Source organism: Cyrtonyx montezumae, unplaced genomic scaffold (genome assembly GCF_038088225.1).
Source record: "Cyrtonyx montezumae isolate F1298 unplaced genomic scaffold, pur_monq_1.0 scaffold_25, whole genome shotgun sequence".
In the NCBI taxonomy this organism is placed as follows: domain Eukaryota; kingdom Metazoa; phylum Chordata; class Aves; order Galliformes; family Odontophoridae; genus Cyrtonyx; species Cyrtonyx montezumae.
In genome coordinates, this window is record NW_027071992.1 from 16,981,071 (window position 1) to 17,002,395 (window position 21,325).

The 21,325-nt window shown below is 41.9% G+C and overlaps 1 protein-coding gene across 1 annotated transcript in view; it reads right to left on the reverse strand.

Moving 5' to 3' along the window:
- The window catches only part of CELF4 (CUGBP Elav-like family member 4), a 727,985-nt gene that overhangs the window by 99,771 nt on the left and 606,889 nt on the right, over nt 1–21,325 (reverse strand). Inside the window, exon 4 of the mRNA XM_065740123.1 lies at nt 4,562–4,690. Within this exon, the coding sequence (XP_065596195.1) occupies nt 4,562–4,690 (129 nt within the window). The remainder of the gene's footprint in view (nt 1–4,561; nt 4,691–21,325) is intronic.

Below are 21,325 nucleotides of genomic sequence, written 5' to 3' on the forward strand. Positions count from 1 at the left end.
CAACTAAATATCCTATCCTGTCTTCAGAACTGATGATAAAGAAGCTAGTGCATAAAGTATAACGAACAAATGCTTCTCCATTTGGTGTTCTAGAAAACAGCAAGGAGTTGTGCAAAAATAATTGGAAACCTTCTCATTCTTGTTACAAGTCACCACAGGCCAGCTGTAGGGAAGGCATTCAGCTTGCTTCAAACAGACAAGGTGACTGTCTTATATCACTGCCTGGTAGAAGTCCATTACAGAGACTGCTCAGAGATTGTCTTGGTTCCAAGCAGCTTTGGTCTGACAAAGCATGAGATGCCATATGATAAACAAATGGAAATGGAAGAGATTTGCATGTGATGACTGCTATCTTGCCACCACTGAAACCTGAATTTCACATTCAGGGTATGAGTATTATATCATAAGCTGTTTGTGTGTGTTTTCCACTGCAAATCAGAGAAACGTGGGCAGTGTTTCTCTGGCCTGTACTGCCATGTGAAGAATCTCACACTGTCTGAACTCTTATAAAAGATTTGAGGGCAGAAAGGTGCATTTATGAATATATGCTAGAGTGCAGAAGTGATCAACACTTCAAAGGGTCACATGCATCACAAGAGTGGGGGAAAGTATTGCTAACACTCTTAGCTACAAGCAAATTGACTCAGAGGGAGGAAGAGTAATTTCCATATGCTAAGGAGGATTTTGGAACAGATTGGAAGAGATCTGAGAAGTTCTGGCTTCCATCCCCTTTCATTACTATTAAAGACTCTTGAGCTTTTAATCAATTTGCAAAGCCCTAGTTGTTTCCCTGAAGGGGCGCAGAACATTCATAAGGGATACCAGCCCTGACAACAGGACAGCTGTCCTTCATTTCCTTTGTAGAATCTTTAGAAGGTCAACAAACCATCATGGATCCATACAGTGCATGGTGGGTACTGCAGCACTACAATACCTCACTTACAAAAGTAGAAGAATGAGCCCCGAAGGTGTCTGTAATCATCACTACAGGCTGGCAGAAGTGGAATCAAAGAAAGCAATGATAGCCCCTTCTAAAAAGAACACACATATGCAATCAGCTTCTGGTTAGGATCCCTTTACTTTGCATTCCCACATACTCCTGTGCTCAGACTGTATTTCAGGAAAAGCATAATGATTGTTGCTAATAGTAGGATCTAATTTATAAGGAGCTGAGAGGAGACAATCACAGGAAAATGAGATAGACAAACTTCAGCTAGAAACAATAGAGATCAATTATGACATAATCGCAGTGCAGCATTCCCAGGCTCCTGAGATTCTTTGCCTTCCTCTTCATTAATCAGAGATAATCCAGAATTAGGGTGTTTAATTATTTGCACAGATTCTTTTGTACTTTATGCCTCTAAAAATAAGATGTTGATTAGCAAATATACAAAGACGTTCCAGCTTCAGTAACCAATCACATTTATAGAGGAGGATTTTTGGCTACAGTGGTGCTATCATGTTGAGGGCCTCTGTCTCTGCAGGTGAAATTCACCTCTATGCTGAGGACCTGACAGATGAGTGGAGCTGGATAAAGGTGGAAATGAAGGGAGCAGGAGGCTTTCATCTTATTTAATGCCTCAGATACTAAAGAGTGTCCTCCATTGCTTTTTCCTACTGCTTCCTGCTTGTGTTTTGAGCCAGAAGGACGAACAAAAACTCAGCTTTCACTGATGTATAATGACAAGGAAATATTTTGTTCCCTTTGTTTGTGTGTCCAATGGGATGGCTTCTGTACACAACATCAAATGTGTACATAATCATCTTTCTGACCTTTGTCACCAGAATGGTGCCCAGGATCTCAAGAGCTGAGAGCATGAGTCACAGCACTCCTGAAAGCAATGGTGTCCTTGTGACAGGAGCAGTTCTGGAGTTTGAAGGGACTTTGACACACAGAGAGATATATAACCAGTGCTGATCAGGGAGATACATATGCACAGACTTTATATATATATATATATATACATATTTTTTTTTTCCTTTCCTTGCTTCAAGATTATAGAGCTGGAAGGGCTGCTCTGTCTGTCTTGTCAGCTCTCCTGCAAGAATAGAGGAGACTGCTGAATTAGGGCCTAAGGTTATAATTGGAGAAGGTGTTAGACTCCTCTTGTGGGACTTCTGGTATTGTGGAAAGTCTTTGCTTTCTGGATTACTAAAGTAGACAACTGCTGAATTAAAAAATAAAAAATATACATATGAGGAAGCCACAAGAAGGCTATCCAGAGACCAGCAGCACAGACCCTATGTGTCCTACTGAGTTGCCAAAATGGATTCAAACTCACTGTGGCTTTTGCACTTGTGGAATCCTGTGGTCCTGCGTGTACACTGGTGAGCTTTATTCAAACTGACGTAGGGAAGCTCATTCCTCTCCCACCTCTCCCAGCACAGACATTCTGCACTTCCCTTCAGGCAGAAAAATGCCCTAGTCCCAGTTCTTTTGACACCTGCTTGCATGCTTCAGCAGCAGCTGTGCCTGGCCTTGCGTGACTTATGCAGGAGATGTCAAAAGACCCTCATACAGGGCATACCTCACTGCTGCAATTATCCACCTGTGAATTCAGGCAACGGTGAGAGGGCTTTCTGGCTGTGACTGAGCTGTGGTGGTATTCACTGGGAAGCTGAAATTCAAAGTAATGATTGCATCGAGGTATCTGGAGGACTAGGAAGTTTACCATAGGGATACGTGGCAAAGCTTCATATAATGGGTTTGCTAGGACTGGAGAGATCTGATTGCTGTCTGGTGCTTAGTTAATCTTCCTAAAACTCAATTTGGGTGGAATTTACATCTTATGAGTCTTGCCCAAAATAAATATCTCACAAGTGGTTATGTGTCACACGGTTTTCTAGCAGATGGAAAACATTACAGACTGGGAATAACTTTGTGGGAGTTGTGGCTCGCCTGACTGTCTCCTAAAATAAGGGCACTACCCTTAAGTTTTCTGCTGGATTGAATGCTCTTCGTGTGTATGTATCTGTGCATGTGTGTAAATTAGGAGCTTCACATTCTCAGTAAATAGCACCAGCAAATGGAAGCTGGAGCCTCTGTCAAGGCTCAGTATTGATCCTGAACAGCTCAGTGAAATGCAAGCCTGAGACCGCAGCCTGCTAGCACTAATAATTAAACTGGTTAGCAATATGGAGCTGCCACTCAGATTCAGACTTATAATGAAATTGTTTAAGAAAAAAAAGAGAGAAAGAGCAAGAATGAATACAAGTCTGTGGTTTGGATCTCCTTTGAAACCGTTTTCTTACAGAACTCACACATTATTGCCTTTATTATTGCTCTGTTTAACTCCTTTGTCATTAGATTTTGTTCTGTACAAATCCAGGTAGAGGTGGACTACTTTTTTTTTTTTGCTTTTACCGAATTTACTGATTTCTTCAGTGAAAGGAGTGCTGAAATATCTGCCACTTAGCAATGGCTGGAGCTCTTGGTGAACCAAACCTTTGGGTGTCATGAAATTAAAGTAGCCATAAAACTGAAGGAAGATGACTACAGTTTACTTTAAGTCGTTTATACAAGGAAGGTTGAGCTTTGCTGATTTACATCAAAATATTGTCCTATAATGCTAGAGTGAAATCTTTTTGGGCCACTAGTAATTTTACAGAACGGCAATATCTTTCTCCAGTGTATCACTGTGATTTGGATTTCTTTCCTTTCCATTGCAAAAATATGCTGGTTGATTTTGTCACATGTCAAAATATCTAGTGAGATATGAACTGCATCAGCAAGAGTGGTCTCTTCCCTGGTGCTGAATATCCCTGCACAGTTTATGATGTATTATAAGCAGATCAATATTTAATGGACACATTATACTGTCAAGAGAAGAGAGCTTCCTATTCAAATTGAAGTTACTTTGTCTAGAAAGTGTCAGGGGAAAAAAATGACCCTCAGATTCAACAGAGAAGTCTCATTCTCCCACCAGGACTCTAGAAAAGATTCCTTGTGCTGTGCAGGTAACAGGGGATTCCAAAAGATGGCAAAAGGAGGTAAGTTTTGTAATTAAGCACTGATATATTTCAAATGGTAACTGCCTTCTAACTGTGATGTTTACATCAGATCCTGTACCCTTGCAATTTTCATTGCTGGTTGATGTGTATCTATGCAAACAGCAACTAAAGAAGGGGAAAACCTGGGACTAGTGGGTGAGAAATAAGCAGAGACAGTGGTGGAAGAAACGATGAGCCTGCTTAATGGGGAAAGAAACTCCCAGCTTTCCTGGGGCTGATGGGGAAAGCCCATCTTAAGCACACAGAAAGGTCTTGTTTTCAGAGGGAAGTCTCAGCCCTCTAATGAAACAGGAATAGGCAATGGTATGCACATGCAAAGACAGCTTGTTGTGGAGGGAGATATTCTTACATGGAACTGGCTCTTTATTTTCACTCATAAGCAGACATAAAACACCAAAGAAATGGCCTCCCTTGGCAAATATGACCCTTTCTAGGAGATGTTGTCCTCGCAGCCACCTAGTGACTTTGCTGTGCCAGCGTATTATATATACTCTAAGACCAGGTCTAGCTTGAAGCTAAAGCCACAGTGTGCCACAAGCCATCATCTTACCTTTGCTGTTTCCATCGGGTCCCCGAAGGATTGTGCACTCCTCAATGTTGCCAAATGCCTCGAATAGCCTGCGCACATCATCTTCTGACTGCTGCTTATTAAGCATGCCCACAAAGAGTTTTCTGTCTTCTGGAACAAAATAAAGAGATGCTTACCATATTTCAGGAGGGATTTGAAAGCCAAGATAGCTCAGTATCACATGCTAAGGAAACAGTGAATTCATCGAGGTGACATGTTTCAGAAGCTGTAAGTCATTTCAGGTGCTTGGCTCAAAACACCTTAATAACATCTGACTCCCAGTGAATACTTGAAAATAATTTGACAATTTCAATGAAAGTAAAAAGCTTCCACATTCAGAAACATTTAAAATGTTTTAACTGCCTCTCAAAATCTAGGCACCAAAGTCTTCCAAATTAGCTTTCTCTGATCAATTTTTGCAGCCAGCTTGCTGCAAGTGAAATGACAACATTGCTCAGACTGCCATCCAAGAGAAATGTGGATAAAGATAGTATAAAGAAATAAAGTCCAATTGAAAAATAACATAAGTTAGTAGCCTTCGTAATACTGAATACGTTGCAGGGGAAAAATGGCTTAACATAAGCTGTTCTAAATCAGGATAGAACGGAAGCCACAGTCTGTAAATCGAGATTTGTCATTCATATTCACTCACAGATATGTACCTTCAAGTTTGGATTATTTTTTTATAGATGGTTAAAGTTCACTTGAAATAAGCCCAAAGTTTCTGAAACACATTGTTTCTTGAAATGTGAAGTTAACTTCTGTGAATGCTAATATCTGCGGTAGCTTATGAGAGGTGCTATTTCATGTCAAAGCAGGATGTGGTCTGCTGACAGATACTGTATCTTGAATGAGGAAGACTTTTTATACTTCGACATATCAAGAACGGAGAGCTGCAGTCGAGAACACCTTAACAAAGTGCCTGTGGAAACAGGCCACACCACTGACTGAGTTGGTAGAAATGCCTCAGGGATCTCTGGGTGATACCTCCAAGTCAGGTTTGTATTCACAGAATAGTACTATTACACCATGTAAGGAACAATGATAAAAAAGAAACGTACGTAGTTCATGTCATGTACGTAAACAGGCCTTTTGGACACAGCTCATAAATGTCTTACTTATCATTCATCAAACAGTATGTAAATAAGTGAATCAAGATTTCTTTTTTTTTTTTTCCAGAACACTTTACGGAGCAGATGTAACCTATTTGAATAAATATTTGTAAATAAATAAACAAATGCATTGGTTTATTTGTTTATTTATTTTTAAACACATATGTTAACCTAAAGCTGAACAAAACATGGGTTTGCAACAGCTCTTTTCTGGCTGAGTAATTGAGTGATTTATGTCACTTTTGTTCACCAAGAAATCATTGGTGTAGGCAATCTGTTCTGCTTCAACCAGTGTTTGATCAAAATTCCCCTCTCCAAGATGCACCTGCAAATTGGCAAATTACTCTACAGCCTTGGGCGAGGATAATTTTTCATGCAGTTGATATCTACTGAGGATATTAGTAGTTTTCAATCCTGCAGTGGAGTTATCCATGTGAACCAAAAGTGTGCTACCCACGGAAAATGAGGAGATACGTAGCTTTCAGTAAGGCTACAGAAATGGTAGGAAAAATAGGGTAAGGAGGATATGTATGTGTTTCTGACAGAAGAGAAAAAATAGGGCTAACCTTTCAATAGACACATTAAAAGCAAGAGATATGCTTTATGTTGGATATGATTAGCTAAAGGGGCTTCAGTGTCTTTACTGGCAGCACAAAGTTGAGGCTTTAATGATGCACAAAACCGTAATCAGCACTGTGTAGTCTACATTCACCTCAAGAGAAGCTGCTTTGGACAACCAAAAGGTTCATTTTCTGGATGGATACATACAGGAGGGAAAACACTTTGTTGATTAGGCTCAGTGAATGGATTGTGAACCACAGAAATTGCATCAGGGGAACTTGTATAATCGTAAGATTTTTTTCCCAAAACATACTTGTCAGACTTTTTTCCCAAAAATTGTTAGAAAGGATTTGAGTAATTTCAATCCAGTAATGTCAAAAAATGAACTAAATAGTGCAAAGATCCCTACAAGTCACAGTCCTTGTGGGCCTGAGTGAATCTTTGGCTTTCCTTGGCCTGTGATGGACCAATGACATTTCTCAGTCAAGTAACCAAACTCTGGAGAGTCAGGTGTGAATTTTGCTTTAGATACATCCCTCCTCCTTGTCCTAACTAATGTTTTCATGGAATACTTTGCAGGTCCCAGTAGAAATCACTTTACTTGCTGATTAAACTGATGTGCAAAAGAGACTATTGAAGTGAGGTATAACATCTTAGAAAGGCAGTAACTAAAGCTGAATGTGTGCTCTTGGGGCTGTTTTTAGACTGGGAAAGGACAATGCCCTGGAGAAAGCCTTGTTCCAAAGGTAGTCCAGATAGGTGAGGAAAACTCACCTGCAAAGTCAGAACAGAACAGCTGTCCCAGAAATGGGAGATATTTTAGGGAGGGAGCAAAGTGTTGGGAGAAAACTGGGAACTTTACGGGCAAAAAGGCATTGCCTAGGAAGTTTGTGACTAGTAAATACTTCCAGCTCAGAGGAAGTGTCTGTTATACTGTACTTTACACAGCTTCCCCTATTTGAAATAAGCTGCATCAGCAAAAGCACTCCTATAGCTGTGTTAACTGTATTTTCACCAGGCTTTTTGCTAATATAAATGTATCATTAAAAAAAATCACATCCCTCCTCTGTCAGCAGAACTCTCTAGTGTGGAACTGGCCTGAAACTGCCTTGTCTGGTTTAGTTTATGCAAAGCTTAGGTGTGTTAGGAAACGTTTAATTTTATATTGTATTTTGTTTTATTTTAGTCCTGTTCTCTGTATCTCTGCTGGACACTGAGAGGAGCGATGCCTGTCCCCACAGCCAGTTGGCAGAATATGTGGTGCTTTTGGAAGCTCCACACAAGTGGCTATCAGACCACCAGAAACAGGTTTTGCTGAGGGTGAGGAGCACCTTCCCCAGAGACTGTTGGTCCAGCTGCTGCAGAGATGACCTAAAAAGGGTTCCCCAAGGCCAGCCAGCACTCAGCACCATCTGGACATCACCCTCAGCCCCATCTCCAAATCAGCAACCTCCCTCCCTACTGAAAAACTGTCCCTTGGATATTCAGGGGAATCATTTGTCACATCTGCCATCTCAGAAATCTACACAATCATACGCTCAGCTGATAAAAAATGAGTCAGTTTAACATGATGGTTTTTTTTTTTTTTTTTTTTTTTTTTTGTGAGGCTCTTCTAACAGAGTGCTGCATTTACCTTTCACATCCCATAAGCTCAGCAGTGTATTTTAACAATGTTCCTCACACGTTTTGAGTAGGGAGAGGGAAGAGGCCAGCAGCAGGGACCATTCAGCACATTCCCAGTCTTGGCTAATGAATTTATCCCCTAATGGGCTTCTGTGAACCTCTCACACCCTGACTGCCCCTACATGCTGCTCTGCCAAGGCCCAGACAAAAAGCCAACACGCTGTGCACTGTGGCAACTACTTCTGCTTTGTAAATATGTATGAACAGGGCCATGAAACTGCTGGTGTGAAATGGGGTGACGGTGTGTAGGTGTTAGCGGGACTTGTCTGAGTATGCATGCACACTGCAGTTGCTCCTCACCAAACTTTTCCAGTGTTCTTGAATGGAAAAAGACCATGCTCAGACTAGTTGATGTGTTACAAAAACCAGAGGTTTAGGCTGTAGAGAAGCCTGAAGCAGTTTCCCGGTCAAGCCATCTCCAAGGCCTTTAGGGTACAGGCCCACTCCTACCACCCCAATGAGTCCCAGACTTCTTCCTCTTTCTGCAAGGAACATCCCTACCTATGTGATCTCAGGATCCTTGTATCTCATGTCTAAATTTTTCAAGTTAGGGAAGAAATCACACTGGCCTCACTGGAGGGGCTGCCCATAGAAGCAGTCTGAGCAGTCACTCTGCCCTGCAGTGCAGATGCTCAGTGGGACAACCATGTAAGCCACTTCTCCTTACACTTTTATTTCATTGTTGTTAACTCCATTAATGGCCTTTCCCCATAAGCTGAACACATAGTGCCTGTCTTATCCATGGAAATAGACATGGATGGTTATTCCTTTACGCTATGGTTCTCACAAGGGCCAAAATTTTGGCTGGTATGCCTCAAGACCCTAACAGTGAGTGGCCTGAAGCATCCCTGTGATGTCAGAAATGAAGTTCACCTTAAGTTGACCCCCTTTTGCTATATATAAAGCACAATGACCAAAGAAACCAGGGCTCCCTGTTCCTCCCAGGAAAAAAAATAGAGAAAGGCTTCAGTAATCATGGAATTTCAGAGATGATCTCTTGCTAATGCTTCCATACTCTCACAAAACTAGGCTTCTCTCTTCAAGACTCTTGAGACTTGCTCGAGTTGGGAAAGGCTGGCTGCAGGGTACAGTGGTGAAGAAATGTAACTTGTCAGATAAATATACAGTGTCCATAAATCTCCCCAGCTGTGTTTGTACAAAGCCTCAACACCTTCCCCAGTGCAAATAGGGGTTAAATTATTCCCTGTTCTATTTGTATTTAAATGTTATGTTTTTATGATAAGCATAAGGCAGAGGTGTCAGACAGGCCTGGGCGAAGGAGACAGCACGCATGAAAGGTGAAATAATAGAGCATTGCAAACCAAGTGCCAAGAGGAGATGGGAAGGGGGGACATGGAAGAGAGAGGGAGAAGAGGGAGGACGGTCACTAATTAAAGAGACAGAAGGGACAATGAGATGCAGGATGTTTGACCCTCTGCAGAGCAAAAGGACAAGAACAAGAATCACAGCAATTGTGGAGGGACAGGGGGAAAATTAGGGTCATTCACAGAGAGACATGACACAGGTTTGTGTTTATCCAGATAGCTCTTGCTAATGTATGTGTGTGCGTGGGGGTGCATTTAGATAAGAGCATATAAATACACTTGTGTTCTCCTATTCCTCATGCAAAACAAAGAGGTTGAATCCTTGTATCAAGAAGGCATAAGCCAGCTTTACCATCAAGAACATTACATCCAAGGCCTTGGAAATAAAGAGAGACAGATCTACCACCTTCATGGCCCGGACTAATCAAGAGGGCAAACCAGAAGATCACTATGGGACCTTCGAATTGTCAAACCTCTTATTCTAAAACCTATGAGCATTCCTATTTTATCATGAGTTTGTTGACAGGGCATCACAGACAGATAGTGTGTGTGTTTCTCCATGCAAGAGCAAAACCTGCATTTGTCTCCTTCTGTATGGGAATGTTTGTCTGCAAGGAGCACGGGATTCACCAGAGCTGTTCTTTAATTTTATTCAATGCTTTTAGCTTAATAAGCATCAGGACCAGGTTGCTGTATGGCTTCGTTTCAGAAATCAGATGCTAATTAATTCTATTATTTGTATAGCTAATAATTATTTGTCCCTGCTGCCATTTCCCTCCTCAACAAACACTGCTTGTGCATACAGCGAGGGACCAGCTGCAAAGCCTCAGTCCAAGCACCAGGAAGGCCTTTTTAGGCTTATCTCCTTGGCACTATGAATGAACAAGTGAACTACCCAGAGACGTTTGCCCTGCAGGTGTGGGTAAAAAGTAAATGCTGGTGTGTGGGACTGAGTGTCTACAAGAGAGGAAGCAAAAAGCAAAGCAATCTTTCTTGACTGCTCTCACAATTGGTCCTTTGCCAGAGAAGAGGGAGTCAATGGCACTGAATGTCCATCGAGGAGACATGGACTGACGATCTTGCAGTAGAGGCAGGAATGTGCCAAAGCCATGGAGAAGCTAGAAAGGGGCCATTTCAGACGACTATGGACTTTAGGCCAAAGAAGGAGCAACAGATTGGTGAGCTGCATGACCCTGAACTTAAGGAAGTTTGGGTTAAGGTCCAGCTCTGAACTAAACTCTGCAGGCTCAAACCAGTGCTCAGTCAAGAGTGCATTGTTGCTCCCCTCAACCCGCACTAATCAGGCGGATCAATAGGCTAAAAGCAGGGCATTTCCTGGGGCCTGGGCTGCACACTCCTACTGCCATTTTCACAGCAGTCCTACAGCTCCGTGATGATGATTACAGCCCTTTCCACAGGGGAAGCAATTACGAATTCTGTTGCAGCTAATTGTAAATTAGCTAATTATCTTCTCCATGGTACCTTGCTGGAAAATACATGAACCTTGTAAAATGGAGGTGTTTCAAAAATTAGGACAGGGATAAAAAACAACAACCGAAAAGCCAACCTACTCTGGAAATAACAAAAGCCTACTGCTACCTAACTAAACAATAGCAACCAAATTCTCATTCCACTCACATGGGCTCCTATTTCCCATCTTTTTCACTCCCCTCCCCATATTCAACAACACCCACAAGGGGCTAATTCTGCTGCCGGCTTTAAAATGTTTGCTGAGTTCACCTGTTCCTCACAGGTGGGTGTTTTGGGGCATCCCTAATCACATCTTAGCAGGAGTGATTTCTTTGTGCTTATCTCTTCCCCTCCTCCCTCCCTGGTTTGGTTTTACTTAACAGATTCTTTATATCCCATTCGTTAGCAGATATGATTGCACAGCTGCCGGTCTCTTACTGCTGGAGACAGAGGCTTTGAGACACCCAGGCTAGGGAGAATAACAGCTAATCTGAACAGCTGTGTGATGGGGACAAGCGCAAATGAATATAAGCCCAGGTGTGGGAACATAATTCTCCTGCACAAAGAAGGAAGCTTCATCCCACAGGTGCATTACTCTCTACTGTTGCATCTGAAGTTTGAAGAATTTCTATTGTTTAATTGCACGGCTCTACTCTGGGCCTTGACTTGGATGTGGATCCTGCGCACAGAATGAAAGAACAGCTGTGTGAGAGATGGCAGGTCTGACTCAGAGTGCTGCCTCTTACCACGGCCAACCACAGATGCCTAGGAAAAAGTATAAGAACAGGATAAACAATTTTGCTAATCCCCCAAAATATCCTCCCAGACTCTAGTGCTCTGCAGTTTAGGTACTTCTGGAGTCTCAAGCTGTGTTTTTGTATACAAAAGCTCACAAACTGTATTTCTTAGATGTAATTGCTCACTGGGATTTACACCCATGAGGACTATGAGCATCCATGGCATCCTGCAGCAAGATGTTCTGCAGCTTAATCATGCATTGTGTTATGAACTGCTTCCTTTTGTTTACTTTGAACATGCCTCAAAGTGGTTTCCAGTGGCAAGCCCTTGTTCCTGTTTTGAGAGAGAGTACAAATCACTCCTGACGCAGTTATGGAAGAGTAGACTCATGAGGATCTGTAAGAACTTGTCCAAAGTTCCCATCTGTACATTTCAGAGTGGTATTTGGGATTCATCTCAAGTTGTGCTATGGATATTATGGAAGGAAGAATCACTTTTCCCATTGTGTGATTTGTTATTCCCGGTGGAAGATGGATGACTATGTAGCTACCATTACAAAACACTTAGAATACAACTCTTGCAACAACAGAGGCATCAATGACAATATGAGATACATAATTACTCAGTGAAAAGGCAGCCTCAGTTTTCCTATCTGTAAGAGGAATAGACTACTCACTGGGCACTGAAGTTCTTCAGTGTTTACCATGAGCCAAAAATGCAAGCAGTTCTACCAATAATAGTGAATACCACCTGACATACTAGAGGTCAGATCTACGGCTGAACCCTCTGGTAGTGTCTATCAGAGTAAAGTGGCTGAAGATTTCCCCAATTGCATATTCATGCAAGAAAAGGGGGTAGATCTAGGCGAGCTTCTGAAATTCCTGCTTTTGAAAATAGCAGTGAACATGGATCTTGAATTGATCTTCTTGGAAGAAATTTTTAAGCCTCACAGTGGCAAGATCCCTGAACACATTGTCACAGTGATGATCTGGGTGCAACCATCCAACAGAATGCAGATGGTGACTGCTGTTGGCCCTATAAGCAACTGGAAAAAATTAAACGCATGCCAACAAATGAGCCCAAATTCTAAAGTTATGTTTTGAAATTAAACATATTTAATTAGATTAATTAATTAGAGGGTCAAATTCTCTATTTTGAAGGCTCTCAACTGGACTCCCCAAGCAGGGAGACCTATGTGACACAAATGAAAGAGATCCTTGGTCTGCACTAGCAGCTAACCCATGTCCAGAAGTTGTTTAGGAGAGCAGAGATATAAACAGAATGACTAAAATTCAGATCTGGGACCAAAAAAAAAAATAAAATTGAAGGAGATGGAGAAGAAAGTTCTTATTGGAAGGGTGATCATTGCCTGGACTTTGCTGGCCTGTGCTCCTGTGGCAATACTCACTGCCTACTTGTAGGGAAGTTACATCCAAGAGTAAACCTACAGTCTTGTCTAGACTGTGCTCATATGAAAGCACAGTCAGGCTTTCTCCATGTAGATACAGAATAGGTTATGGACAAAACTTGGACAATAGGCCAGGTAAAGCCTGCTATGAAAACATAGCCTAAACAACTCCAACAGCAGAATCTCCTTGTACAGCTGAGAATGTTATAACCTCAAGACAGCAGTTCTGACTTGCTGAACAGCACCATCATAACTGTCCATTGCTAAGAGATGCTATTCCCTGTGCAGATCCCAAATGACAGGTTTTATGGTGTTTGATATTGAGCTGGGAAAACAACTCACAACGACCCACTTTATTAGTAGCCCTTGCTTAAGAAACCTTATGGTGAGCACAAGTCTAAGACCTGGTGTCATGCAAAGCACAAAGACTCTGCTTGATTTGTGCCTGGCAGATCATAATTCTTCTAAGTTTATTCATCATCTGAAACACTCAGGTGGAATATTTCAGAGAATGATTCACAAAGCAGTGTTTTTTGGGAAGACTCAGGACTCAAAACCTGATCTCTCTAAATTCAATGTATAGCCCAAGAACCCGGTTTCTCTTCTCCAACCCCAAACCAGAAGAATAGCTGAATTCAAATGAGCCTTTCAGTCATGGAAAAAAAAAACCAAAACATATTTCCCAAGATATTGTCAGCTTGTGCTTACACCTGACATTTCCTGGGAACACCTCTGGCCATGAGCTGGTGCACTGGAATATTTATGGAAGAAAAGTACCTAAGGGGACACGGCATGGAAGTGTGGAGGCATGCAGTTGTGCTGTAACTAAGCTTCACAGGATTTTCCATGACTGTTTGGGCTCCCAGCTCCTGAAAATCTATGGATCTCTACTGCACAGTAAAGCTCAATGGATTTCTTGGAGACAAATGAGGTGAAGGAGAAGCCTGTCTTGTACTATCGAATGACATCTCAAACAAACACCGCATTACATCACGCTTTTACACTCATCTTTCAGAGACAGCATAAATTTGAATACAACTCCTGCAGCCTTTGGTTCTGAATAATTTAACACATCTTAATTCCTATGTGTAACATCCCCTTTTCACTCTGTGGCAGCACTGGTCTGAGGTTGAGCCTGAAGGGCCATTTGGCTTTCACACTCATTCAGAGCAAATCTTAGAAGCTTCTTGATGAACTCTGTACGGTCAGTGGTGTCAAAGCTGGTATGTCAAGAAAATAAGTTTCAGTTCCTAAACTCATCCCACTGGTGACCTGTTAGGGCTTTGAAACCCCTTCCAGAAGCCCAGAAGGCCACAACATTAATCCATGGTAGCATTCAAGCCTTGAGCACTGAGAGTTGTTGGAACAGCAAAGACATGGGCAGGAAGGGGGGTGTGAGAAGGACATATTTTCTCTTGCTGGAGCTGTGACGACATTTCAGATCAAATTAAACTTCAGTTTTTAAAAGACTTCAGTGGAGGTAATTGAAACACTTCCTCACAATTGCCTGAACCTAAGTGTTATCTCTCTTTTCCTCTGTATATCATCCCTTTTCCCCCAAGCCTGAGACAGCCCTGCACGGCCACAGCCTCCTTAATATTAAAAACGGTGATTAAATGGGATTCGCCAAAAGACAAAGGGCTGAAAACCTGCCAATTGTTAATCCCTCTTTCGCTGTGCTTAAAAATTCCATTTCCTTCATTTGAAGAAAGGTGGGGGGAAGAAAAGAGAATTATAAGCCTATGTCTAATTTAAATTCTGGCGTCGCGGGTCCTGTTCCCTTCTCCCTCTCTTGACGTCTGAATATATTCCTTTATTACCATTATTACAGCTTTCTGATTGCATTAAAATTCATCCACACGCTTCTCTCCACATTCCACTTTTCTTTTGCCAGTTTTTTTGCTAATTCCCTTTTTCTCTCCCCCCCTCCCTCCCCACTTTCAAATTATACAGAATGTCATTAAAGATCTCCACAAAATGCCTCAACTTCTTTCTCTCTTGCTTTTATAAACTTGCTGGCTTCCTTCCTCTCTATTCCTTCATCTACAAACAAAGAAAATGAAGGAGAGGCAAAAGAATACAATAATAATAAAGGAATCCAAGCAGCATGTCTCATAGGTCTCAATAACACCTCTCCTACATCATACAGCTCCGGGCCTAATGCTCAATTCAGTTATGAAGCCATATTTCACAAGGAAGTTTTGTGTATTATTTGTTTGATGCTTGTATCTGGAATCTACAGCTAAAATCAGAGTGGTGTGCCAGGCTGTGTCCGTAAACATGAGAAGAGACAGTCCTGCCTATGACTGTAAGCAGAAAAATATGAAGGTTAGAAATAGAAATATAATTTCACCCTGCTTTAATGAACAAGAGATGAAGCCCTGTCAGATTTGCCTGTGGATATGAGCAGAAGGGGTGTGAGGTGCATATAGGGTGCAAGACCTGAACTTAAATGAGATTCACCCTTTGAATCCTTCAGACATTCCACCATCTGCAAGGAGGCCTTAACAGTGACATTTTATCTCCAGAAGACAGACCACTTAAGGTGCATCTTTTCTTAAGCCTGTCTTGTTTTACCTAGGTGGAAGCTCCAGACGAGGGATTTTGCAGGTAAAAATGAAGGTGAGAATTGGTCTCCTTCCCTGTAATGAATACCATTTTCTTACAGACATTTAAACTACAGGATGAAGGGATGACATAATGACAGTGTGATCAGGTTGGGGTGATTCATCCCCTTCTACCTTTCTAGTGCAACTGGGAGGAAGAAGCTGCTGTGGTTAAACTTTCATTCATTCTCTCCAGTTCTTCCTAGGGTGCCAAAGTAGGTTTTGTTTCTTTGTTTATACTTATTTTTTTACTGTTACCCTCAATTACACTGATATAATGAAATGACTGAAACTGGATAAAAAATGGGATTTTCTTTCTATGGGAAACACTTATGCCTCAAAAAATGTGCTTCCACTTTGAATCAGAGAGGCCAAAGTTCTTGTGAAATGGAAATTCTTCAGTTGTGAAATGTTAGAGGGTTTTGTCTCAGAGGAACAAAAGGCTTTGTCTTAATAACCTCAAAACATAAAATATATAAAGAAGAGTGGCTGTGGTTTTCAGCTAGACAAAAGAAAGAACATTTTCACACACTATATGAGTAAAGGAAAGTGTTTCTGCCATGAGATGTTGTTGAAGGCAAAAGTCATAAATTATCTCCAAAGAGAATGAGGTGGATTAGTGGTGGCTGTGTCCACTCACTGCTACTAAACATGAAGATCTAGATGCAAAATCTAGATGCAAAATCTCAGACCCTAAACTTGTGTCTGCTTGAAGCTGGAAGATATTAAGAGAAGGGTCACTTTTTATAAAATCCCTACTCTTACTCCTTCTAATGAGCACTGCTAGAGCAGAAGATGCTAGACTAAAAAGCCTTTGGTATAACCCCAAATGGAAATTCTTATGCTCTTAGTGATTTAATACAATGCAGACTTGAAACAAAATTAATCAAAAAGATTCTGTTAAAATGACAGGTTTGTGTCTCCTGAAATGAGAACTTGATGCATTAATTTAAAAAAAAATGTACCCTGACAAAAATCTCATTGAAACAGACCTGTTCCAGGGAACGCTTTGCTCTTTACAAAACTACACATTTGTCTAGATAGCCATTCCTTTGAAATACTTCGGCCAACTCAAGAGATGACATAGGAAATGAATGGGTCAGCTCCAGGATGGTGCCTGGCAGGATCAGGTCTGACTTATCCACGCACTCATTAAGGCCATTACAGACCATTACCCCAAGGTGTGTACGTAATGTAGCATTATAGTCCAAGTGATGCTACACCAGTGCTTGAAATAAACACTGAGGATTCAAGGTTACAGCTTAAGCTTATTGAAATTAATGAAAAAGAGCGACATGGAACCTTGTAGGCTTTGGATTAGACCCTCAATTTGCTGAACTGCTGCTGTTCAGCATGTTCCTCCCACTGCTGCTGGTATCAAACCTCCCAGGCAAAATCCTCCTGATGCAGAATGGAGTTTTATAGCTCTGTCAGGAGAGATCTGGTGAGCACAGAACAGGACAGCAGGGCCTGAATGATGCCAGTAACACCTCTCATGTGCTAGGGTCTGGGAATCTCTATATATTTGCCTACATGTATTTCCCTGATTCTGCCTCTTTTCTTAATCTCCTCCATTGCAACAACAAAAACTCTTTGAAATAGACAGAGCAGACAAAATTCTTCCTTCTTCTGAGTGGAGAGGAAGATTTTCCTGCAAGACTGACCACATCATTTAAAACAGTAGCCCAGAGCATAGAATATATCTATGTGGAAAGGACCTGGAAGAATCAACAAGTTAACTCCTAGCTCCACATTGCAGAGCTGCAGCCACCATCAGGCCTCTGCTCAGCTCCTCTGCTCTGCACCCAGCACACCTAGGGACCTTAGCTGAAATAAAATACAGTTTTCAACCCATACTTTCCTTCAGTGAAATCAATAATCAGCACATGCCTGGTTGGAAGTAAGGCTCTCAACAAGAAGTTACCCATAGACGTGGGATGCCCCTCAGCCCAATCTGATGCCTCCCAAACACTTCTCTCTGAATGTGTACTCATTTCAGTCTCATAGGAGAGGTGTTCCTCTCCGTGCACAGAGATGAAGATCTTTTATCTCTTTGGGGAAAGTGAGATTCCCTTGATAACATCCCCGTGCAAATGTTTTATTGAAGATTATTTCTTCCACTTCCCCCTCCAACTCCCTCAACTTTCAACCCTGACTGGATCTAAATGCCACTGTCATTTCCATCTGCTGACAGAGCTCTTTAACTGCTGCACCGAATGGCATTCGCTAAAACTAACTAATAGAGGGAAATGAGGTTAACCTTTAAGAAAGGTGAAAATGAGCCGGGTGCTATGCCAGCAGTAAAGAACAGTTCATAAAGAGCCTCCTGCTGCAGAGGCAGTTTACTCCAGGCACTGGCCTTCCTGGTAGCTCTGTCTGCAGCTGCGTTTCAGGGTGGGCTTGCCCAGGGGAGGGCATGGGACCTGTGTGCTCACACAGCTGCTACAAGCACTGCTGCTGAAGGAGCAGGGAGCTGTGATGATGATGATGATGGTGGTGCTTTTGTATGCAAGGTCTATAAAGCTCTTCTCTAACAGGCCTGTGGGGACAATCCCACAATCCTGAGCTTGGGCTGCTGCCATCAGAACTCATAACAAACTTACTTTGACCATAGAGAACATGTACAATCAGTGGCTTACACCAGCAGAGCTTTTCTCCTCTTATTTTCTTCTCTCACTTGCCGGGAGATGGGTGTCTTCTTACTGAGTTTCCTCTTTTCAGTGCTCTTTTAAAAGCCTTTCACAGCTCACCTCAACGTGACCTACTGACTCCTACTGAATGGCTTTGCTTCTGCAAAGATGGCATTGTTAGGTGATCCTTTACACTCCAAAGGAGCATTATTGTAATTTTGGTTTCCTTTAGGTTTTCTTCACTAGTCTCTACAAAGAATATAAGTCTTACTCTAAGGAACTCAATACCTTAGAAGTTTGGGTACCAGAAGAAGGAGATGGTAGAACAAGATAAATATTTAAGTAATTTTCTGTTGTCAGTGCTCTGCTTCATCTAATTTTAATTAGACTGGAGAGCCTGAAGGATGCCTCTGCTACAACAACCTTTATTAACAGCAACTAGCAATAAAGGATTGAGACCACATGAAGCTAGTATGCTGATATCCTGTTTTCTGTTATTTTCTCTACCAAGTTAATGCAAGATGCATCTTTGTACATGAGGAGACTGAGATGAGTGTACTGTTTTTCCCCCTGGACAGTACTGACCATACTATTGTCTTTCTCTAGTCATGGGATATTGTCCATGTTGAAATACTTGCACTAGGAAACTACACCTATGGACCAAATGACCAAATAAGCATAAACCCCCAAAGATTCCTGATGCAGGTTCTCTAGCAGTTGTAAATCAACAATGCAGATATATATCTTGCAATGACAGAATTATTTTCCCCACCAAAACAGCTGTGGTCAGATTAGCACGTATAAATGCCCATTATCTCACTACTGCCTAAGATAGTACCTGCAGATATTAATTCCCCAAATCAGGGCAAAATCTGAGATACAAAAATTCCAGTTTCCCGTTACTGGAGCTCCACTGTCCACGTGGGAAAGCATCATCCCCAGTATGCTTTTTTCATCTTCAATTTCATCATCACTGATAATGCCTTTTGGCTAACGGTTTTTGGAGATCTGGAGAAACAAAAGCTGTGTAAGCCAGATCTGAACTTGGCTCTAGTCACTATTACTGCAATAGTGATGTAAGTGTGCTAAGGGAAGTCATCTCTTCCCTTCAGTAGCAAGGACTCAGAGAGAGAGGCAGAGAGCGAAGGTGCTGCTTTATAGCAAGTCTTTTCCTGAGCTTGAGAGCTCACAGTGATAATATTTCCCACTTTTTCCTTCATTTCAGTCCTTTTTGTGTTTCATGTTTGGCCTTCGGCAGGCTGAGAGACGTGCTGACAAGTTGTAACTTTCACTCGGCTCTGCAAGGGCTTTGTTCTCTGCGTGCATGGCACAGGCTTGCTTCCTCTTTCGAAATGTGACAGCGAGTGATAACATTGACACGGGGAGCCAGCACATGGTCTCGACACACTCTCTATGCTAAAGACCATCTCCAGTGATCTGCAGCATCAGTCAGGAGGCAAAGATGGGAATCATGTGGGAAGAAAAACCAGGAACAGCAACACCATCTTCCTATCAAAATCCCCTTAACCCTGGGCTAGTCAGTAATTCACAGGGTTATCAACAAAAAAGGTTTTCCAGTCATCTATCTCTCCCACTGTGCACTGCAGATGCCTACAGAGCTGCTCCTAGAGACCCTCCCATCCCATGGATGAGTCACCATGCTTATGCATTCTGCTTCTGGCTTACAGGTATCCCAATAGGTTGCATTTTGGCTAAACCACGCGTCCTGGAGAGGAGTCAAGTCTTACTACGAAGACACCAGACACAGCAACTGGCAGCATCATAGGCTGCTTTGATGTGTATCCTCCTGTGACAAGAGCCTGATTCTTCTCACTTCAATGTGTTTGGCTTAGCATTCAAATTAGAAAAGTTTTGGAGAAAAGTTCAGTGTCTCTCCAGCTGATTAAAGCACTTTTTGGTATAAAAGCCTTTTTTTTTTCCCTAGAAAAGACACTTCCGTAAAGACCCAAGTTGCTTGGAGCACGACTCTTTAACCTGACCCTCTGGTGATATCTGCTTCATTTACCCAGGTCCTTCAAAAATATTTTAGTATTTTTAAAAGCTGCACACTGGGGCTGGGATCAGTTTGTCAGTGCACTTCCTCACCAATACTACCTACTAAAAAGTCATCTTTGCCTTCCAGTTTCCTTATTTGTACAGCAAGAGGTCCCATTAGATGTTTTTTTCCAACCACCACACTGGGAGCTAATGTTGACTTCCTCAGCCGTGCTAACCACTTTTCTAGGTCATTGCCTAGGTGCTTTTCTAGGTCACTGTCTTATGAGGTATAACCCCTCATTCCTTAGGTCTGGTTTTTAGCCTCAATTCCCCCATGAGTCAGCTTAGATTTAGTTCTGTGAAAAGACACACATAACGCCATAGTCAGCCAAAGCCTGTTCTGAGTGACCTAAGTGACTCAGATGATTCTGTATCAGAGTCCTGTCCGTACAATTTTTCATTTTGTGTTATCCATAGATTTTATCAGCTGGGATATTTAATTCCACTTCATTCATGACAATGCTGACTGTCATCAGTGCTGGTACTGATCCGTGCAGAACCTTGCTACAAACACCCACACTCTATCACACTTTCTCTTTGACAACTGCATTTTGAGATTTGTCCATTACCCACTTCTTAATCCATTTAATGTCCCCTCTCTTGAACGCTGTAGTCAGCAAGAACTACGAAAGTTCAAATTCTAAGGATCCAACCTTTGCAGCTCATGATAGTTCCTACTGATAAGGAAAACTCTATCAGCTTGTTCTGCCAAGGAGAAGGTAAGATCTCAAGGACATATAGCCCTTCTTCTGCCTCTGGAATTGCAGTGTTGCTCTTTCATGGGGGCTCACCAGCAGGCCTTCAAATCTATTGCAACACCGATATTTAGGAACATTGTACTTTCCTATATACAGGCAGTGTTCTCCAAATATTGTCACAGAGGATGAATACAGCCCTCAGTTGTGTCTATTCCTGACTTTTGGTAGTTACAGCCTATAGCTGATTGCTGGTTCACTCACAGGTTGTGTCTGCTGTGCATAGACATGATCTTCGTAAATGTCCAGTACTTCAAGAAAGACTGTTCTTCATCATGTTGAGACCCTTGCCATTATTACATCCATGGGATGCTGGGATGATAAAGCATCTACGTGGAGGAAACCAGTAACTAAAGGCAAATAAAGTCACAGCTCTGTAGAGTTTTTCATGCAAAGGGAT